At 52.4% G+C, this 14,487-nt stretch overlaps 4 protein-coding genes across 5 annotated transcripts in view; 1 reads left to right on the top strand and 3 right to left on the bottom strand.

Moving 5' to 3' along the window:
* Window positions 1-29: 29 nt before the first annotated feature.
* GEMIN4 (gem nuclear organelle associated protein 4) lies at window positions 30-3,493 on the bottom strand. The gene is made up of 2 exons (XM_054208892.1): window positions 3,426-3,493; window positions 30-3,339 (listed from the first exon to the last, which is right to left on the bottom strand). The coding sequence occupies exons 1-2, from the start codon at window positions 3,433-3,435 to the stop codon at window positions 137-139; spliced, it is 3,213 nt and encodes a 1,070-aa protein (XP_054064867.1). The 5' UTR covers window positions 3,436-3,493; the 3' UTR covers window positions 30-136.
* Window positions 3,494-4,101: 608 nt separating this feature from the next.
* On the bottom strand, window positions 4,102-9,121 carry GLOD4 (glyoxalase domain containing 4). The gene is made up of 9 exons (XM_054208893.1): window positions 8,985-9,121; window positions 8,677-8,726; window positions 7,810-7,930; window positions 6,857-7,001; window positions 6,516-6,652; window positions 6,094-6,180; window positions 5,742-5,855; window positions 5,568-5,654; window positions 4,102-4,967 (listed from the first exon to the last, which is right to left on the bottom strand). The coding sequence occupies exons 1-9, from the start codon at window positions 9,072-9,074 to the stop codon at window positions 4,902-4,904; spliced, it is 897 nt and encodes a 298-aa protein (XP_054064868.1). The 5' UTR covers window positions 9,075-9,121; the 3' UTR covers window positions 4,102-4,901.
* An 18-nt stretch (window positions 9,122-9,139) lies between these two features.
* Window positions 9,140-11,383, top strand: MRM3 (mitochondrial rRNA methyltransferase 3). The gene is made up of 4 exons (XM_054208895.1): window positions 9,140-9,404; window positions 9,699-9,943; window positions 10,355-10,522; window positions 10,726-11,383. The coding sequence occupies exons 1-4, from the start codon at window positions 9,154-9,156 to the stop codon at window positions 11,286-11,288; spliced, it is 1,227 nt and encodes a 408-aa protein (XP_054064870.1). The 5' UTR covers window positions 9,140-9,153; the 3' UTR covers window positions 11,289-11,383.
* Window positions 11,384-12,998: 1,615 nt separating this feature from the next.
* NXN (nucleoredoxin) overlaps window positions 12,999-14,487 on the bottom strand; it is a 53,348-nt gene continuing 51,859 nt past the window's right edge. For both annotated transcript variants that reach the window (XM_054209310.1, XM_054209311.1), the window contains exon 8: window positions 12,999-14,177. In XM_054209310.1, coding sequence (XP_054065285.1) covers window positions 13,995-14,177 — 183 coding nt within the window. In that variant the 3' untranslated portion in view covers window positions 12,999-13,994. The remainder of the gene's footprint in view (window positions 14,178-14,487) is intronic.

The raw sequence follows: 14,487 nt of genomic DNA on the forward strand, positions 1-14,487 counted from the left end.
GGAAGAAAACACAGCAGGGGAGAAATAAGTTCAAGAAAGAAAAACAGACAGGGTTTATTACGGATCTTACAGCTTTCCACGCAAGGGGTCCCCTGAGGCAGGGTCAGTGCTCTCCTCCATTGCCCTCTCTAGCTCCTCAAGCCGGCTCCCCGGCTGATCGGGCTCCCAGCTTGCTGAGCTTCTGCAGGAGGGTGCCACGCAGCGCCTCGTCACCGATATTGTCCGTGATGGACTCCAGGAAGTGCCTCTCGTTGGCTCTCCGCAGTGTGTTGCTGGGGGACGTATCGGCGCTGCTGAACGTCTCGTACTGCGATAGGATTTCCAAAGCTACCACCACCAGCGGCTCGCCACACTCTTTGTTCGGCAGCATGGCGGCGACATGCAGCAGGTGGCAGAACATCTGGATGCAGATGAAGGACACCTCCTGCGTGGAGGTCCTGTCCTCGGCAGGGTGCGAGGGGGGCCCCGCGGTGTTCTTGATGGAGCCCAGCAGGTCTGTCATGGTGCTGCAGTACAGCTGGACCACGTGGAGCCAAGCCTCTGCCGGCAGCCAGCTGGAACAGCTGGAGCTGCAGAGGAGCTGGAAGCCCCGCAGGAAGAGCACGGAGAACTGGAGGTAGCAGGCAAACGGCCGGAGGTTCAACAAGGGCATGTACTGCACGTACTCCAGCGTGTACGGCACGTGCAAGATTTGCCTCTGCAGCAGGTTTTCGACCACGTGTGTGAGCCTCTTCCATTCGCTGTGGCTGCACCAAGGGAAGACCTGTATAAGGGCCACCAGGAACCCTTTGCTGAAGAGATTTACTTCTTCAGGGTTGTCCACATTGACTGTGAGGAGCGTCAGCATCGTCTCCCTGAGCGCTGTGGACACGCAGCAGCACTCCATCCATGCCAAGAGCCCGCTGCCCAGTCCATAAGCTGGCAAAGGCTGTGATGTCCACTCATCCTCAGGAAGCGTGCAGATCTCAAACAGAGTTGCTGGGACCTCATTCTTGAAGTGGTCTCCATAAAGCTTCTTCAGCCGGAGACCGATGGTCCAATCCAGCAACGCCACCTTCCTGTGAAGCCAAGCCAGCGACTGGACCCACAGCTCAGGAGAGGGAACAGTTTCTGGTCTTACCACCTCACAGAGTTGGCAGAGAATGTTCTGCAGCAGGTCTTTGGTCTCCAGCAAAGGGAAGAGCTGGTCCCTGGGCTGATGCCAGTACTTCGTGTAACCATCTAGAAGCTTGCAGAGGCTGAGGAGAAGTGGGAACGGGTGACAGGACTTGATCCAGTGCTCTTCTGAACAGGACTGTACCCCCAAAACCTTACTGAGGATCTGCAGGCTCAGCTCAATTTGAGCAGAGTCTGATTTCAAATAGGGAAGGACAAAGGCTTTGGTCACCTCTGCAGGTGACACAAGTGGGGCAGCTGAGCTTGGCTGCATAAGGAAGGCCAGGAACTCAAGGAACTGCTCCTCTTCCCTCACAGTAGAAAGCCTCCCCCATACTGCCTCCTCCAGACACCTCACGACCAGGCTGCATGGCCTGCTTGGATCATTGTGGGTCTCCAGGAAGCTCAGCGCTGGGAAGGAGCAGAGGATTTGTGCGAGGAACTGGTGCGCTCCTAGGTTAACTACAGCAAGATTACAAACCTGCTTCACCGTGGCCTCAGGGTACAGCAGCATGAGCCTGGCGACAGAAGCCACAGCCCTAGTCAGGCCTTGATCAGACACACTCTTCGTGATCTGGTTGAAAGTCACATTCAGATCCTCCTGGAACCCCTCCATGAAAACCTGCAAGTTCAGGGACAGACCTGGCCCGCCCCACGACACCAGGACACCCGAGATCACTTTGTTTTTGTCAGTTAATGAAAGCTCAGTGTAACACTCCACGATGGCTTTGGTCACTTGCATCTGCAGCTCTCGGGCCTCCTTGTCTTGGCGGGACATAGCAAAGTTCACCAGTGTCTTCAACAATTTCAAAACTAGCTCTGGTTTCTGGAAGAGAGCTTTGTTTTTCACAAGGCAGTCAACCCAGTCCTTTGAAAAGGCCCAGGTCTTTTCAGAAGCAAATATGGAGCACATCTCCACGTGCCTGTCCAGCTTTTGCTCAATGATTGTCATGGCAACTGAAGACACGAGGCTGGCATCCAAATCCTTGCCCTTCAGGCTGACACTGATCTCCTTGAGAAAGCTTTTGGTGATCTGTGTCAGCTCTAACACTACATATGTCTCAGCCTCACCCAGGTCTCTACTCTCCGAGAAGCAAACCAGGTTCTTCCCAAAAGCAGTAAGAGTGTCCAGGAGCCGGTATGTCTCATAGCAGAGCTCCTCAGAGCTGTTCAGGGTGCCCTGCAGCTCCTCTTCCCAGGCATGCAACAAGCTGCAGAGAAAGCCCAAGCCAACAAAGAGCTCTTCACAAGAGAGCTTGACCATGGACAAGAGGTTCAGGCTTCTCTCTGCTTCCTTCACCTTCTCGTCCAGCCCCCTGTGGTGGAACTGGCTTTCAGTGTCCCTGGTCCAGAGGCTGACCACAGAGCTGATCTTGTCCAGGTACTCTGTGACAGGCAGGGGGCTGTCCTCTGGCTCTAGGTCGGTGAACACGGACAGCAGCTCCACCAGGTTGGCCAAGGCATAGCATTTCATGCGGGGCAGGGTGATGCTCCGGTAGGTTTGCTTTAACCCCTCTATCAGGACCATGAGCAGGCTGGTGGCAGCAGGGGTGTCATTCAGAGAGCCAGGGTCACCCTTGAACCTCTTTGGGGGCTGGAGACCATCATCCAGAGAGGTCTCACACCCATGCTGACGTATGAGAGTGCTGAACGTAGATACTGTTGAGTCTTCCTGTCCCTCCTTGTGTTTCATCACCTCCCACCACACGTCCAAGAAGAATCTGATGTCTGATGGGGACGTCTCACTGGCGATGTACTCCACCAAGTGCTCCAGCTCGCTCCGGCACACATCTCGGGGCAGCGCCAGCAGCAGTTGCACAAAGAGCCGGGGTGCACCGAGGGCTTTGACCAGCTCAAAGAGGACGGTGTGGTTAAGGTCGGGGATCATCCTGCCCACGGAGAAGAAGTCATCCTGCTCCCATCCCTGGTCCAGCGAGGCGGCCGGTGGGGCCGGCAGTAGCACTTTAGCCCAGACGATGGCCACGGCCTCCTTCTTCCAGAGGCTGTGCTGCAGCGGCGACGGGCAGCGGGCCCCGATCTCCCCCAGGGCGTCGGTGATGGGGGGTCCCACGCGTGGCCAGTCAGCTTTGCGCAGCTCCCGCAGCGGCCGCGGCTGGGTGAGCCGGGCGGCCAGCAGGAACCCGCCGTGCAGGATGGCCGTCTCCTCGCACACGCCCCACGGCCCTGCGCGGAGACACCGTTACCTCGGCCCGGTCCCGACGGCCCCCCCCGCCCCGCCCCGGCCCCGCTCCCCCCGCTCCCGCACCCACCGGGCTCCATGGCGGCGGCGTGGCCGACGCGCGCCTTGGCGCGCTCTGACGTTAGCGCGGGCAGCCCCGCCCCGCCCCGCCCCGCAGCGCCCCCTGGCGGCCCGGCGGTGGCGGCGCCTGCCCCGGCCCTTCCCCGTGATTAATTTTTGCGCAGGAAAATCGAGAACGTGATGAAAAAGGGAGAGGAACTTCGGTGCAGCGCGATGCCGCGCAGCTGGAAAAAAGGGACTCAAACCGTCCTCCCGAATCGCCTTTATTCATTTAAGGGCGACACTGGCAAGGGGCGGCGCCGGTTTCAGGGGTGCAGCTTACACATGACATTTCTAATTCGATCGGTACGCGACTGAAAATCATCACGGAACTGGAATACACAAACCTCAAGCAACAAAAATCACAGAGAGGCATTTTTCCTGTTTGAACTCAAAATATTCACTGCAAGCCCCGACGTGCCTCGGCGACTGCTAATGCTGCTGATTTTGCCGGCTTTTCTCTGTGACACTTATTTAAGGTTTTCATCAAGAACGATTACAAACCAGGCAGCGTGCCTGATGTGGACAATGCTGGTAATTACTCCCTGCATTCCCAGCCCTTATCCCACTAACAAAAGCAGAGCGACTTCATTCCAACAGAATAAACCGTAAACTGTTACTTCCAAAGGCAATTTCTCATCAAAAGCTAACTGCAAAACCAGAATAGATTTATTTCAAATAGCCTCCCGGCACCCCGGGGACAGCGCAGCTGCTACATGCCCTGAAGCACGGCTCGGCTCCCGCCTGGAATGTGGAAGGCTCTGTATGCTGCCATCAGGAGATGGATACGCAGGAGCTTAGTATGAGGTGGAAACCACCGCATCAATGACGTGGCCCCAGTGAGAAATGCACCATGGGCTTCTCAAACAAAGATTTCACCTCCAAAGCTGGAAAAACATCTTGGAATGAAAATAGGGTTTGTTCCAGACCAGGATATTCACGTGCTTTAGCAAAATAATTGTTCTCTTCCCAATAAACAGGCATGCACTACCATAGCTGAACTCCGATACTTCGTCACAGAAGCGGAGTGCCTGTGATACAGCTGCAGCTACCTGAAAATCTCTTCTCCAAGCCGCAAATCCAGGATGGCTAAAGTCGATTAGTTAGAGAATTGGATATTCTAATAAATCTAACAACATTTTTTTCCAAGTATAACAACAACAGAGAAATGTTAAGTTTTTCCTCTTAACTGATGGCCCCTGTTTTTGAAGGCACGTGCTCAGCCTGCTCCTCACTGCACAGCCTAATTTTTTTTGAAGAACATGCCATTTGCTTGAAAGGGGAAGAGTTGCAGTAAGAGACATAAGCTTAAATCAAACAAACCGACCAGCATGGGACATTACGGCACCCTCTTACTGGAAGGGGTAATGCAACACGTTACATAGGATTGGCATTTCCCTCAGATGAGAACCGAGGCACAAACGAGACGTCCAGTCCTTTTCTCCAGCTAAGCAGAAACCTTCTTCATTTTTCGCGCAGCAAACCATTGGTCACTGTTGTCCGCCGCCATGGCCTGCACAAAGAGAAGCATTATCGTGTCACCAGAGGCCCGGCTGCTCACACTCACCAGGCTCTCCCACAAGCCCAGATGGATCACAAGGACACTTTCTAATTTGGAGGAAAGCTATTCTAACAGGTAAGTTATTCTTTATGTAGTAGTAAGGAATACAGACACTGAAAACCAATGTTCTCTGCTGCAGCAAATAAAGAGATGATCTTTACAATACAAGAGCAAACCAGGATAGTTCAAACACAGCCTTCCCACAGAGCTCACGCTCCACACCAGAGCCCCTCTGCCTCGGGAGGATGCCCAGCTGCACTGACGTTACTGCAGCTCACAAATCATTTTCTGTAGCAACTTACACCAAAGCGTTGTTGATGTGTCCGGCAAGACACACACTACCACCCGGCTGCCCAGAGAGCAAGGCCGGAAAACTCCAGCCAGGACGCTAAGTGAACTTTAAAAACGGATTTCTTTTTCTTAGCAAGAAAGCAACCTGAGCTAAGTGACTACAGGACTTGCTTCTTGGAAAAACTCCACATGGAACAACAATTAGATTATATGGGTGTCTATAATCAGGAAGAAAACGAAGGTGCAGACAGCATCACTTACATCATCTAACAATTTGTCACCATTAGGGTCCACCTTGGACAGATCTCTGAATGCTTCATCTCCCACAAAACAGATTTCATGGCCATCCTAAACCAAGTTTAACAGCAGGCAAGTTAGATAAATTGCAGAGAGAAATTTAAATCAAATTGAATCACTATTTCCAATACTACTTACAGGATCAGCCAAAATAATCACTTGCACTGTGGCTTTGCCAGGTGTGTCCAAGCTAACCAGAGGTGTTAAAATTTTCTGATTCTCCTTTTTCATCAGTGCTTCGATGTTTGGCAACTGAAACAGAAAACAAAAAATCAACCCCAGTCAGATGAAGATCAGACACATTGAGGTCATTCTCATTTACAGTTCCCTGTTACCCCAACTCCATCGCATTCCCACTGCGAGAAATATAAACAAAGTACATGCTCAGTATTATTTTGTTGACATCTGAGATATTTTGCTAATACTAGAAATTAACCTCCCACTAGTCAGCTCTGGGTAATGAAAGGGATAAGGGAAATGTCATCATCACCTCTTCCTTTGCGCAGGAGAAGGCAATCCGCCCAAACGCTGTCCCGTGATCCACTGCTCCTCCAACAGTCTTCAACTCCAACTTACACTGAAAGAGGAAAAAAGCAAGCCTGACTTGCAAGGACGCTGTTCTCAGTGCTACATTCACTCTAGCTTTTCACTGATGTGGACAATTTCATAATCACTCATACACGTATTTCCCAACAAACCAGGATTACCAGAGCAAACCACAGCTTTTGTTTTTTTTTTAAAAGTGCAGGTAAGTGCACACAAGCTTTAATTTAAATGCCCAGAATTAAGTCCACAGTTGCTTTAATTAAGAGCTTTTTTCCCCTTTAAGATTTTGTTCTCACGAAATTAGAGGTTTCTATGATGAAACGCAACTCTTAAAGATCAGAACTGGAAAGTTTTCTAAGGACTAACCTGGTTATCCGCATAGCCTAGCAATACCCTTTGCTTTTTCTCATCCTTCTCATATATTTTCATCCCGAGCAAATCAGACCAGTAGTTAACAGATTTCTGCAGATCGGAGACACCCAAGGTTACCTTTAGCACAGGATCTGTAACATTACAATAATTTGAAATTAGTTTACAAATAATTATAGTTTTAAATGCACAGTTTTACATTCTTGAGAAGTAACAAAGAAATAACAAAAACATGCTCTGTTTCACAAAACACCACTGAGACAAATGCACAGCCCATTCTAATACCCCACTTGTAAACCCCTCTTGAACACCAGTAGGAGCGAGTGTGTATGTTTCACCTTGCTTGAGCTGTTCCTTGTCTTCCAAGTAAAATTTGTATCCCCCCGGGGCTTCAGTTTCAAAAAGACCAGCTGTGACTTCTTTGAGGGGCCACCCCATCTTCTTAGCATTGCTCACAGCCTGGCTGGACACAAGTGTTATGCCCTAGTGAGAAGAGAACAGGCAGACACAAAATTCATAGAGTGGATGCTGCCTAAGTCCTACCTTTGAATAGCCTGCCTCTGCAAATGACTAGAAACAAACCGGATTACTTTTTATAAGAGACAGACCATACGACCTCCTGAGAACCGGGTATCTTGCTCCTATGAAATAAGCGAAATTGTACTGCACATCCCACATATATTTGGAATGCATTAATCTACCCTTGTTTCACACCAAAGGGAAATGAAAAGCAAAAGAATTTAAAACTCTGATTTGACGCATTGTACAGAAGTGGAAAACTGATTTCCTCACTCTTCTACCAGGTTAGGTAGATATCTGTGGCTCCAAGCGGCTGTTTCTTGAGTCCCCACAAACTGGCGAAAGAATGAGCAAACACATTACACGTATTCATAGAAGAAATAAGAGATCTTCGCTAGCTGTCAGCTAGTAAATAACAAAGAAATAAGCAGTAACAAATAAAAGAGCGTTTTCCTACAGCAAGATCTTTCTTAGCTAACCATTCCACATCGGATCAGCCAGCAAATACCAACTCTCCTACACATACAGCAACTGAGCTGGAAGACGTTCAAGGAAGTATTTTCCTGGATCCTAACTGAGAGCACAAAGCTGCTCTAGTTTCCGCTCTTCCAACTTGGAGACAACTACAAAAGCAAGAATCAGAAGTGTTTAAGGGGCCAAACAGCATTTAAAACCCAACTGGTACAACCTATATGCTGAACAGACTCCTAATCATAAAAATAAAAAAGCTTATCTTAAGAAGAAAGATTTTGCCGCTAAGCGTGGTACTTACCAGAAAGTCATTGCCCAGGCGATATTCTCCAATACCATAATTGTATGTCAATTCTGCAACAAAGTGATCGTCTTCCGGCCCGTAGCCCACCATTGTTTTGCTCCATTTTCCATCATAAGGGCTGGAATATCCATATTTTATTGTAATAAGTATTAGAAATCAACATCAAGAACTGCAACTATTAGTGTTCCAAGGAAGAAACACATCTCTCGAGTAAACAAATGGCACAGGTAATCCAGTAATCTCCCACCAAATAGGAGCTGATATCTGTGAAGGGTTCTTATGGCAGCTCAGCACACAAGCACCTCCCTCGCCCTGTCAATAGTTTTGACCTTGGGCTGCCATCCACAAACACATGATAAAAAAAAATTCTACCTCTTTCTTAACAGCTCAGATTTAAAGTTCATTAGCTGCTCATTAGCTGTAATTATATGAGCACTTCCTTATTGCAAAGTAGGAAAAGTAAGCAGTTAGGCACCAGATTGTAAGGTTCGTGAATAAAGACAAAAGTCTTTGGGGCTACCAGGGGGGATTTTTAACCCAAGACCCTACACAGCCCCTTTTTAACCTACATAGCCCCATACCTATAAAAACCCGATTTAATTGAATGTAATTCCAGGAAAGCTTAGAAATAGTTTTATAAAGTTTAGCATCAGTCTATAGCGAAACACAGCAACACTTGTGTTTCAATGTAAACATCTTACCTACACAAAAAGGGTAACTGTTGATTCCGAGGGAAGCACTTAAAAAAACCCAAACCAAACCACCCCCTATTTTACCTATAAACTAGGGAGATGTGCCTGGTCGTGACCGCCAGGTGTTTTACAAGAAACAACGGCCTGGGGAGGGCTGCCAGGCCCTACTCACCCGTTGCAGCTGGCTTTGCAGCCCTCCTCGAACTCCTCGTGCCTCAGCACCTGACGGCAGAGAGCCGAGAAGAAGGTCAGCGCAGGGAAGACGCCATCCATCCCCCTTCCCCTCAGCAGCCCCTGCAAGGCCTAACGCGGCGCCGGCCGTCCCGGGCGGGGGTGAAAGCCGGAGGAGGCGGCCCAGCGGACACAGAGGAGGGGAGAAGCCCCCGTCCTCCGGCGGGGCCGGGGGAGCCCCGGGGCGACCTCAGCTGCGGGGGGCGCCCACCGTCCCGCCCTTCCCCTCAGGCCCCGCCGCGAGCTCACCCTCATGCCCAGCAGCTCGCGGTAGAAGCGCGCGCTGCGCCCGCGGTCGCCCACTTTGAAGACGAAGTGCAGCGCGCGGCGGGCCGCCATGGCGCGGCGCTGACGTCATCCGAGCGCGACGCGCCCCCTTCACGCCGCCTCGCCGTCGCCGGGACGGTGACGGCACAAGATGGCGGCGCTGAGGAGGCTGGGCCGCTCGCTGCTGCCGCCCGGCCCTGCGGCGGCGCCGGGGGGGCGGCGAGGGGTGCGGGCGCTGCGGCGGAGCCCCGTGCGGGTGCTGCCGCCTCAGAAGGAGCGGAGGGCGGCGGCCGAACAGCGGCAGAGCCCCCGGGAGCCCCCCCCGCCCCCGGCGGTGGAGCGGAGCTCGGCCGGGCCGGGGCTGTGGTACGAGAAGGCGGCGGCCGGTGACAGGAGGCTGGGGTGAGGCGCGGGTGGCACCGCGGAGGGAGGGACATGGGCCCCGGGCGCGCTTTGGGGCCGCAGGGAGCTCCGAGCCGCCGGTGGAACCCAGCGACGGCTACTCGGTGTCACGTCTGCAGAATTTGGGGCAAATTCTGACACTTGGGGGGTCTGGACAGAGACTGATACTATAATGCCATTTACAGCCGGTCTAAACATACCCGGCGGCCTTCTGAGTTCCCAGTAGCTGGCAAACCTCAGACTGAGGGTGGTGTTAACCATCACAGCCATTTTCTCTGATTAACTTCTCTGCAGAAAAGTGGTGACTATTGCCAAGTCGAAGAAATTTCGGGATCACCACGGGAAGGTTCTGCTGGAAGGTCACAGACTGATCAAGGACGCCCTGGAGGCAGGAGCCGTGCTGCAGACTCTCTTCTTCAGCACAGTGGGGCACCTGAAGGAGCTGCCCGAGGCTCAGCTAAAACGAGCCAACTTAGTTAAGGTGAAATTTGAAGACATTAAGAGCTGGTCTGACCTCGTGACTCCTCAGGGGCTTATAGGTAAGTTACCATGGAAACAGCCACAACACTGCTCAAAAGGAAACTTACTTCACAATAAGTGGATAATGACTATCTCTTCATAACCTTCCCCTAGACGTTCTGGCAGTGTGTCAAGAGTGGTATAATCTGAGAGAATTCCTTTTTTCTTTGGCCTACTGTGGTAAATGTGAAAGTAGCTTTTAGAGCGTACTGAAGGTTCTAATGCTCATTTTTAATAATGTGCTGCTTAAGCTTTGCTGGGAAAAAGTTATCCTTGTGAAGTGACAAACTGTTCTCAAACTTCTCTTAAGCAGTACTTTTCCTAATGTTTTCTCCAGAACCAATTTAGTAAGATTTGGGCCAACTAAGTGAGAGACAGCTCTCTCTTTGGGGTGTGTTAGTCATAAGCCTGTCAGCACTTTGTCTCCTCAGGGATCTTTTCCAAGCCCGACCATGCCAAGTTGTCGTACCCTACTGCTCAGCTAACCAGCTCCTTGCCACTGCTCCTCATCTGTGACAATATCCGAGATCCGGGAAACTTGGGGACTATTCTGAGATCTGCAGCAGGAGCAGGCTGTGAGAAAGTGCTGCTCACCAAAGGTAAGAGCTTTTCCCTGGGGAAAAAAAGTTCAGTTTGAGTAATTTGGAGGGTAAGGCAGAGAATAAGCGGTGCTTGAAGATGTTGTTCCCAAGAATTTGTAAGCAGTGCCTGGCACTGACACGATTTGCTGTGAGCAGCAGCTGCTGAATCCATCTTTTTTGGAGCTGCTGCACTGTTGCTGTTTTCTCCCCTTCCCTCTCAGGCTGTGTGGATCCGTGGGAGCCAAAGGTGCTCCGTGCAGGCATGGGGGCTCACTTCCGTCTGCCCATTGTCGCCAACCTGGACTGGGAATCTGTTCCCAGCAACCTTCCTGCCAGCGTCCAGGTCTGCGTGGCCGACAACAAAGACGGAGGTACTCAGGCTGAGACTGTGCCTGTGCTGAGGAGAGCCAGCGGGGCTGGCTCTGCTCCTGGCAACCTGAAACCTCCTGTGAAATCCAAACCCAAGGCTGCTCCTGAGTGCGAGGATGAGGAGGGAGTGACGAGTGCCTGCGTCCCAGAGCTGGCTGGGCAGTATTACTATGAAAACTGGACACAGACTCCAGTGGCAGTGGTGATCGGTGGAGAGACCCATGGTCTGAGTCCAGACGCGCTTCACCTCGCAGCCAGCACAGGGGGGAAGAGACTGATCATTCCTGTGGTGCCAGGCGTGGACAGCTTGAACTCTGCTATTGCTGCTGGCATTGTGCTGTTTGAGGGGAAGAGGCAGTTGCTGCGGAGGCACAAGCAGGAGGACGAAAGGCAGAAGTTCCCTATAGTGGGCTAAACTGCTGAAGTTTAGGTGCTGAAGAAGCATCTTTTCCCTTTGGCATGCTGTAGAGTTAATAAAAGAGCAGCTTGGGCTGTTTGGTGTGTAGTAAATGGGTATTAAAGAGCTCTGTCGTTGGCAGAGCTGTGCCTGGGTCAGTGCGTGGCTCCTGGCCGAGCCTACGGGCATTGCGGCCGCACGGTGATGCTAGTGAGAAGGGAAAGGGCGGCGGGTGGGGGCTCTCGCCTTGTGGGTAGCCAGCTCCCTGGCTTTTCTCCCTCAGATCTGGGGAAGCCTCGGATCCCTCCCTGCAGGGTCAGGGGGCAGCTGCCACAGCTGTGTTTGTTTTCTGTCTCTGTTGTCCTGTTACCACACTGAAATCATGTATATAGTCTACTTGAGAAATACTCAGAGATGGAGATTCAGCCTTCTCCATGCCCCGGCACCTGTATCCGAGCAGCATGCAGCGCTGCCTGGGCTGGGTGTGCAGTGTGCTGTCAGACAGCAGCATTACCTTGAGCCTGGAACTGCTCCAGTTGAACGATTCCATCTCCAGAGGCCCATTCCACCCCAGTCTCATCTAACTGACCCAAAATGACTCGATTCTCAGGCAGAATATTGTTGCTTTGCTCCAGTTCCTACCAAGTGGCTGTTGCAGTGCTGAGCTCACTGCCAGCCTGAACTACAACATTTGGAGGGGAATATGGGTTGTCCCTCCAAAAAAAGAACCAGCTGCTGCTGTGTGACTAAATGCGACAGACCCTGTGGTCTTTCATACCACAAACCTGTTGCAATTGTTCTCGAACCAGCAGGCAGCCACTGAGCACAGGCAGTGTGTGCTGTGGGTGGTGGGGGGGCCTGGAGGCGCCGCTGCTGCTCAGCTGCTTCCACACAGCTTGAGTCCGGCCCCACACAGCCCTTAACCCTGCAGTGGGTAACTCACTGAAAAAGCTATTTCTCCAAAAATCTCCCGTAAACGCGATACGAGCTCATTAGGGTCAATTTAGGGTGGGCTGCTCCCAGCAGCTCCCAGCGCTGTTGTGCTCCTGCCCTCTCTGGCTCAGGGACTGGGGAGCCAGGCAGTGTGGCTGCTCCTCCAACAGCTCACCAGTCAGTCAGTCACCACCGAACACGAGAGCTTCTGAAACATGCAACACACAGGGTGGATTTATACAGTTCCTGCCTCGCTGAGCTGGCGGCTTTTCCCTGCTCCTGCCAGCGTGGGTTGCTGTGATCGAAGGGGAGAGGCTGTACCACCACCATTGCTGACTAACAAGCTGAAAGGGAGAAGCAGTGGCTTGCACAACACCCGTTATTCAGCACACCACCACACACGCCTCCGGGACACCACCCTCCTGGGGATGTCGGCGGAAACCATCACAGCTGCTGCTGTGTCCAGTAAGGGCCAAAGGGGACCCTCGGCTCTGGGGGAGCTGTGAGTAGAGGCCATGGGGTGGGTGGGCGCAGCACGGGGAAGCGAGGCCGCGTTCCCCCCTCCATGGTGTCTCCCAACAGCTCACAGGAGTCACCATCCCTGAGTGAGGTGCAGCAAATAGCCATGGGGGGGGCGGAACACATGATCCCAGCTCAGCCGCGACAGCACCGGGAGCTGCCGGCACCGACACCTACCCCATGGGGTCTGGCTGGGGAGGCTCCTCTTCCCACACAGGTCCCAGGCGGGCTCCCTTCTCCCTGACGGCAGGACACGGCAATCGGCACCTCCGGGGACGAGGTTATTATAACGGTTTTATTACAAAGTTCCAATCACCATGTACAGTTTTTACAATGTCACTTTTTGGGGGCTCGGCTGTGGTGCTTGGATTAGGGAGGGATTTTTTTTTTTGTTGGGTTTTTTTGGTTATTTTTTTTTAAAGAACAGCACCATTAATGTTGGGTTTGGGACACACCTACGAAAAAACATCTCAATCAACTAACATAGAGGGGAGAGGACAATTCATACCAGAGAGAGGGGCGAGAGGGGAAGGGGGGAGCACAAGGGAGAGACGGAGAGGTGAGGGCAGCCCGATGGTGGTCCTCCTCCTGGCTCAAGAGAGGGAGGGAGGGAACATCCACCCATCGCAGGTGGGTGACCCCCCTGAGAGGCACAGCCAGCAGCACCTAAGGCTGTCGGTGCTTGGGGTGGGAGGTGGGAAACCCACATGGAAAGGTCTCACCCCCAGGAGGCAGAGCCTGGCTGCGCCGTGGTCTTTCAGAGGTTGTCAGCAGTTAAGACTTTGTCTCGGCCTCGTCAGGGCACTCGCATGGGAAAGCTGGACGGGCCAGGGGCGAAGGGGACAGTTTCCTTATTGCTTCCTTAAAGTCATTTAGTCAGCAGGGGTGGTAGGAAAGGAAAGAAGAGGGAGAAGGAGAAGAAAAGAGCCCCGAGAACCCCATCCACTGCCTGATGCATACGTTGGGAAGAACACCATGCAAAAAGATTTGCCTGCTAGCTAGTGCCGTGTATAAAGTAACGATATGGTAACAGTTCTGGCCTGGTTATTAGAGAATATATCACCATGAAGCACAAGCGAAGTCTCCAAACGCCAACGACTCCCTGCTGAAAGTGCATCTCAAGGAGTTTGCTTAGGAGAAGGATTCACTGCGTAAAACAAGGCACCACAAGAAGGTTGGATACTGGGTCGGGCGTGAGGACACGCTGGAGAATCCACGAGCGGCGGAAGAGAGACCTAGTTTTAAATAATGTCTGTTGGTGCAGAAGCCCCCTTAGATGGGTTCGGGTTTTAGCTTGTCTGCTAGAAAGTCGCTGACAAAGGCTTCCACGATCTCGGGCGTGATCTCCTCCACATCCATCACGTACTTGGCGCGGGCGGACATGTCCAGGATGGTGAGCAGGGGCGCAGCCTCGGGCAGGTTGGTGTAATCCCGCAGGGAGTCGGTCATGTCGTCCTGGAGGCCCAAACGAGAAGGAGAGAGGAGCCATCAGCACAACTAGGGCAACCAGGAGCAGTTTGTTGCTTCCACACCGTAGTCCAGCCCACCAAGTATCTCCTGAGTGCTTGGGCCTTGCACCAGCATTTGGCAGGACGACGAGCGCAGCAGGCAACACCCGCCTTTCTGCCTGCTCTGCATCCAAACCAAACCGGGCTGATTTATCCCCAGCTGGGATGGAACCACACACTCCTGCAACCCTTTCCACACAGGGCACAGCTCCCAGCACCCCCAGACTGACCCACCACCCTGGACCACCCCAGAGCCT

The sequence above is a fragment of the Rissa tridactyla genome, chromosome 7 (assembly GCF_028500815.1).
Source record: "Rissa tridactyla isolate bRisTri1 chromosome 7, bRisTri1.patW.cur.20221130, whole genome shotgun sequence".
In the NCBI taxonomy this organism is placed as follows: domain Eukaryota; kingdom Metazoa; phylum Chordata; class Aves; order Charadriiformes; family Laridae; genus Rissa; species Rissa tridactyla.

Bases quoted from the DNA above. Each gene is read 5' to 3' on its own strand.
- GLOD4 (XM_054208893.1), bottom strand. From the start codon at position 9,074: ATGGCGGCCCGCCGCGCGCTGCACTTCGTCTTCAAAGTGGGCGACCGC. The intron at 7,931-8,676 runs GTGAGTAGGGCC...TGGATATTCCAG, and splicing joins TGCAAAGCCAGCTGCAACGG to CCCTTATGATGGAAAATGGA. The intron at 6,653-6,856 runs GTGAAACATACA...GTAATGTTACAG, and splicing joins CAAGGAACAGCTCAAGCAAG to ATCCTGTGCTAAAGGTAACC.
- MRM3 (XM_054208895.1), top strand. From the start codon at position 9,154: ATGGCGGCGCTGAGGAGGCTGGGCCGCTCGCTGCTGCCGCCCGGCCCT. The intron at 9,944-10,354 runs GTAAGTTACCAT...TTGTCTCCTCAG, and splicing joins GACTCCTCAGGGGCTTATAG to GGATCTTTTCCAAGCCCGAC. The intron at 10,523-10,725 runs GTAAGAGCTTTT...CTTCCCTCTCAG, and splicing joins GAAAGTGCTGCTCACCAAAG to GCTGTGTGGATCCGTGGGAG.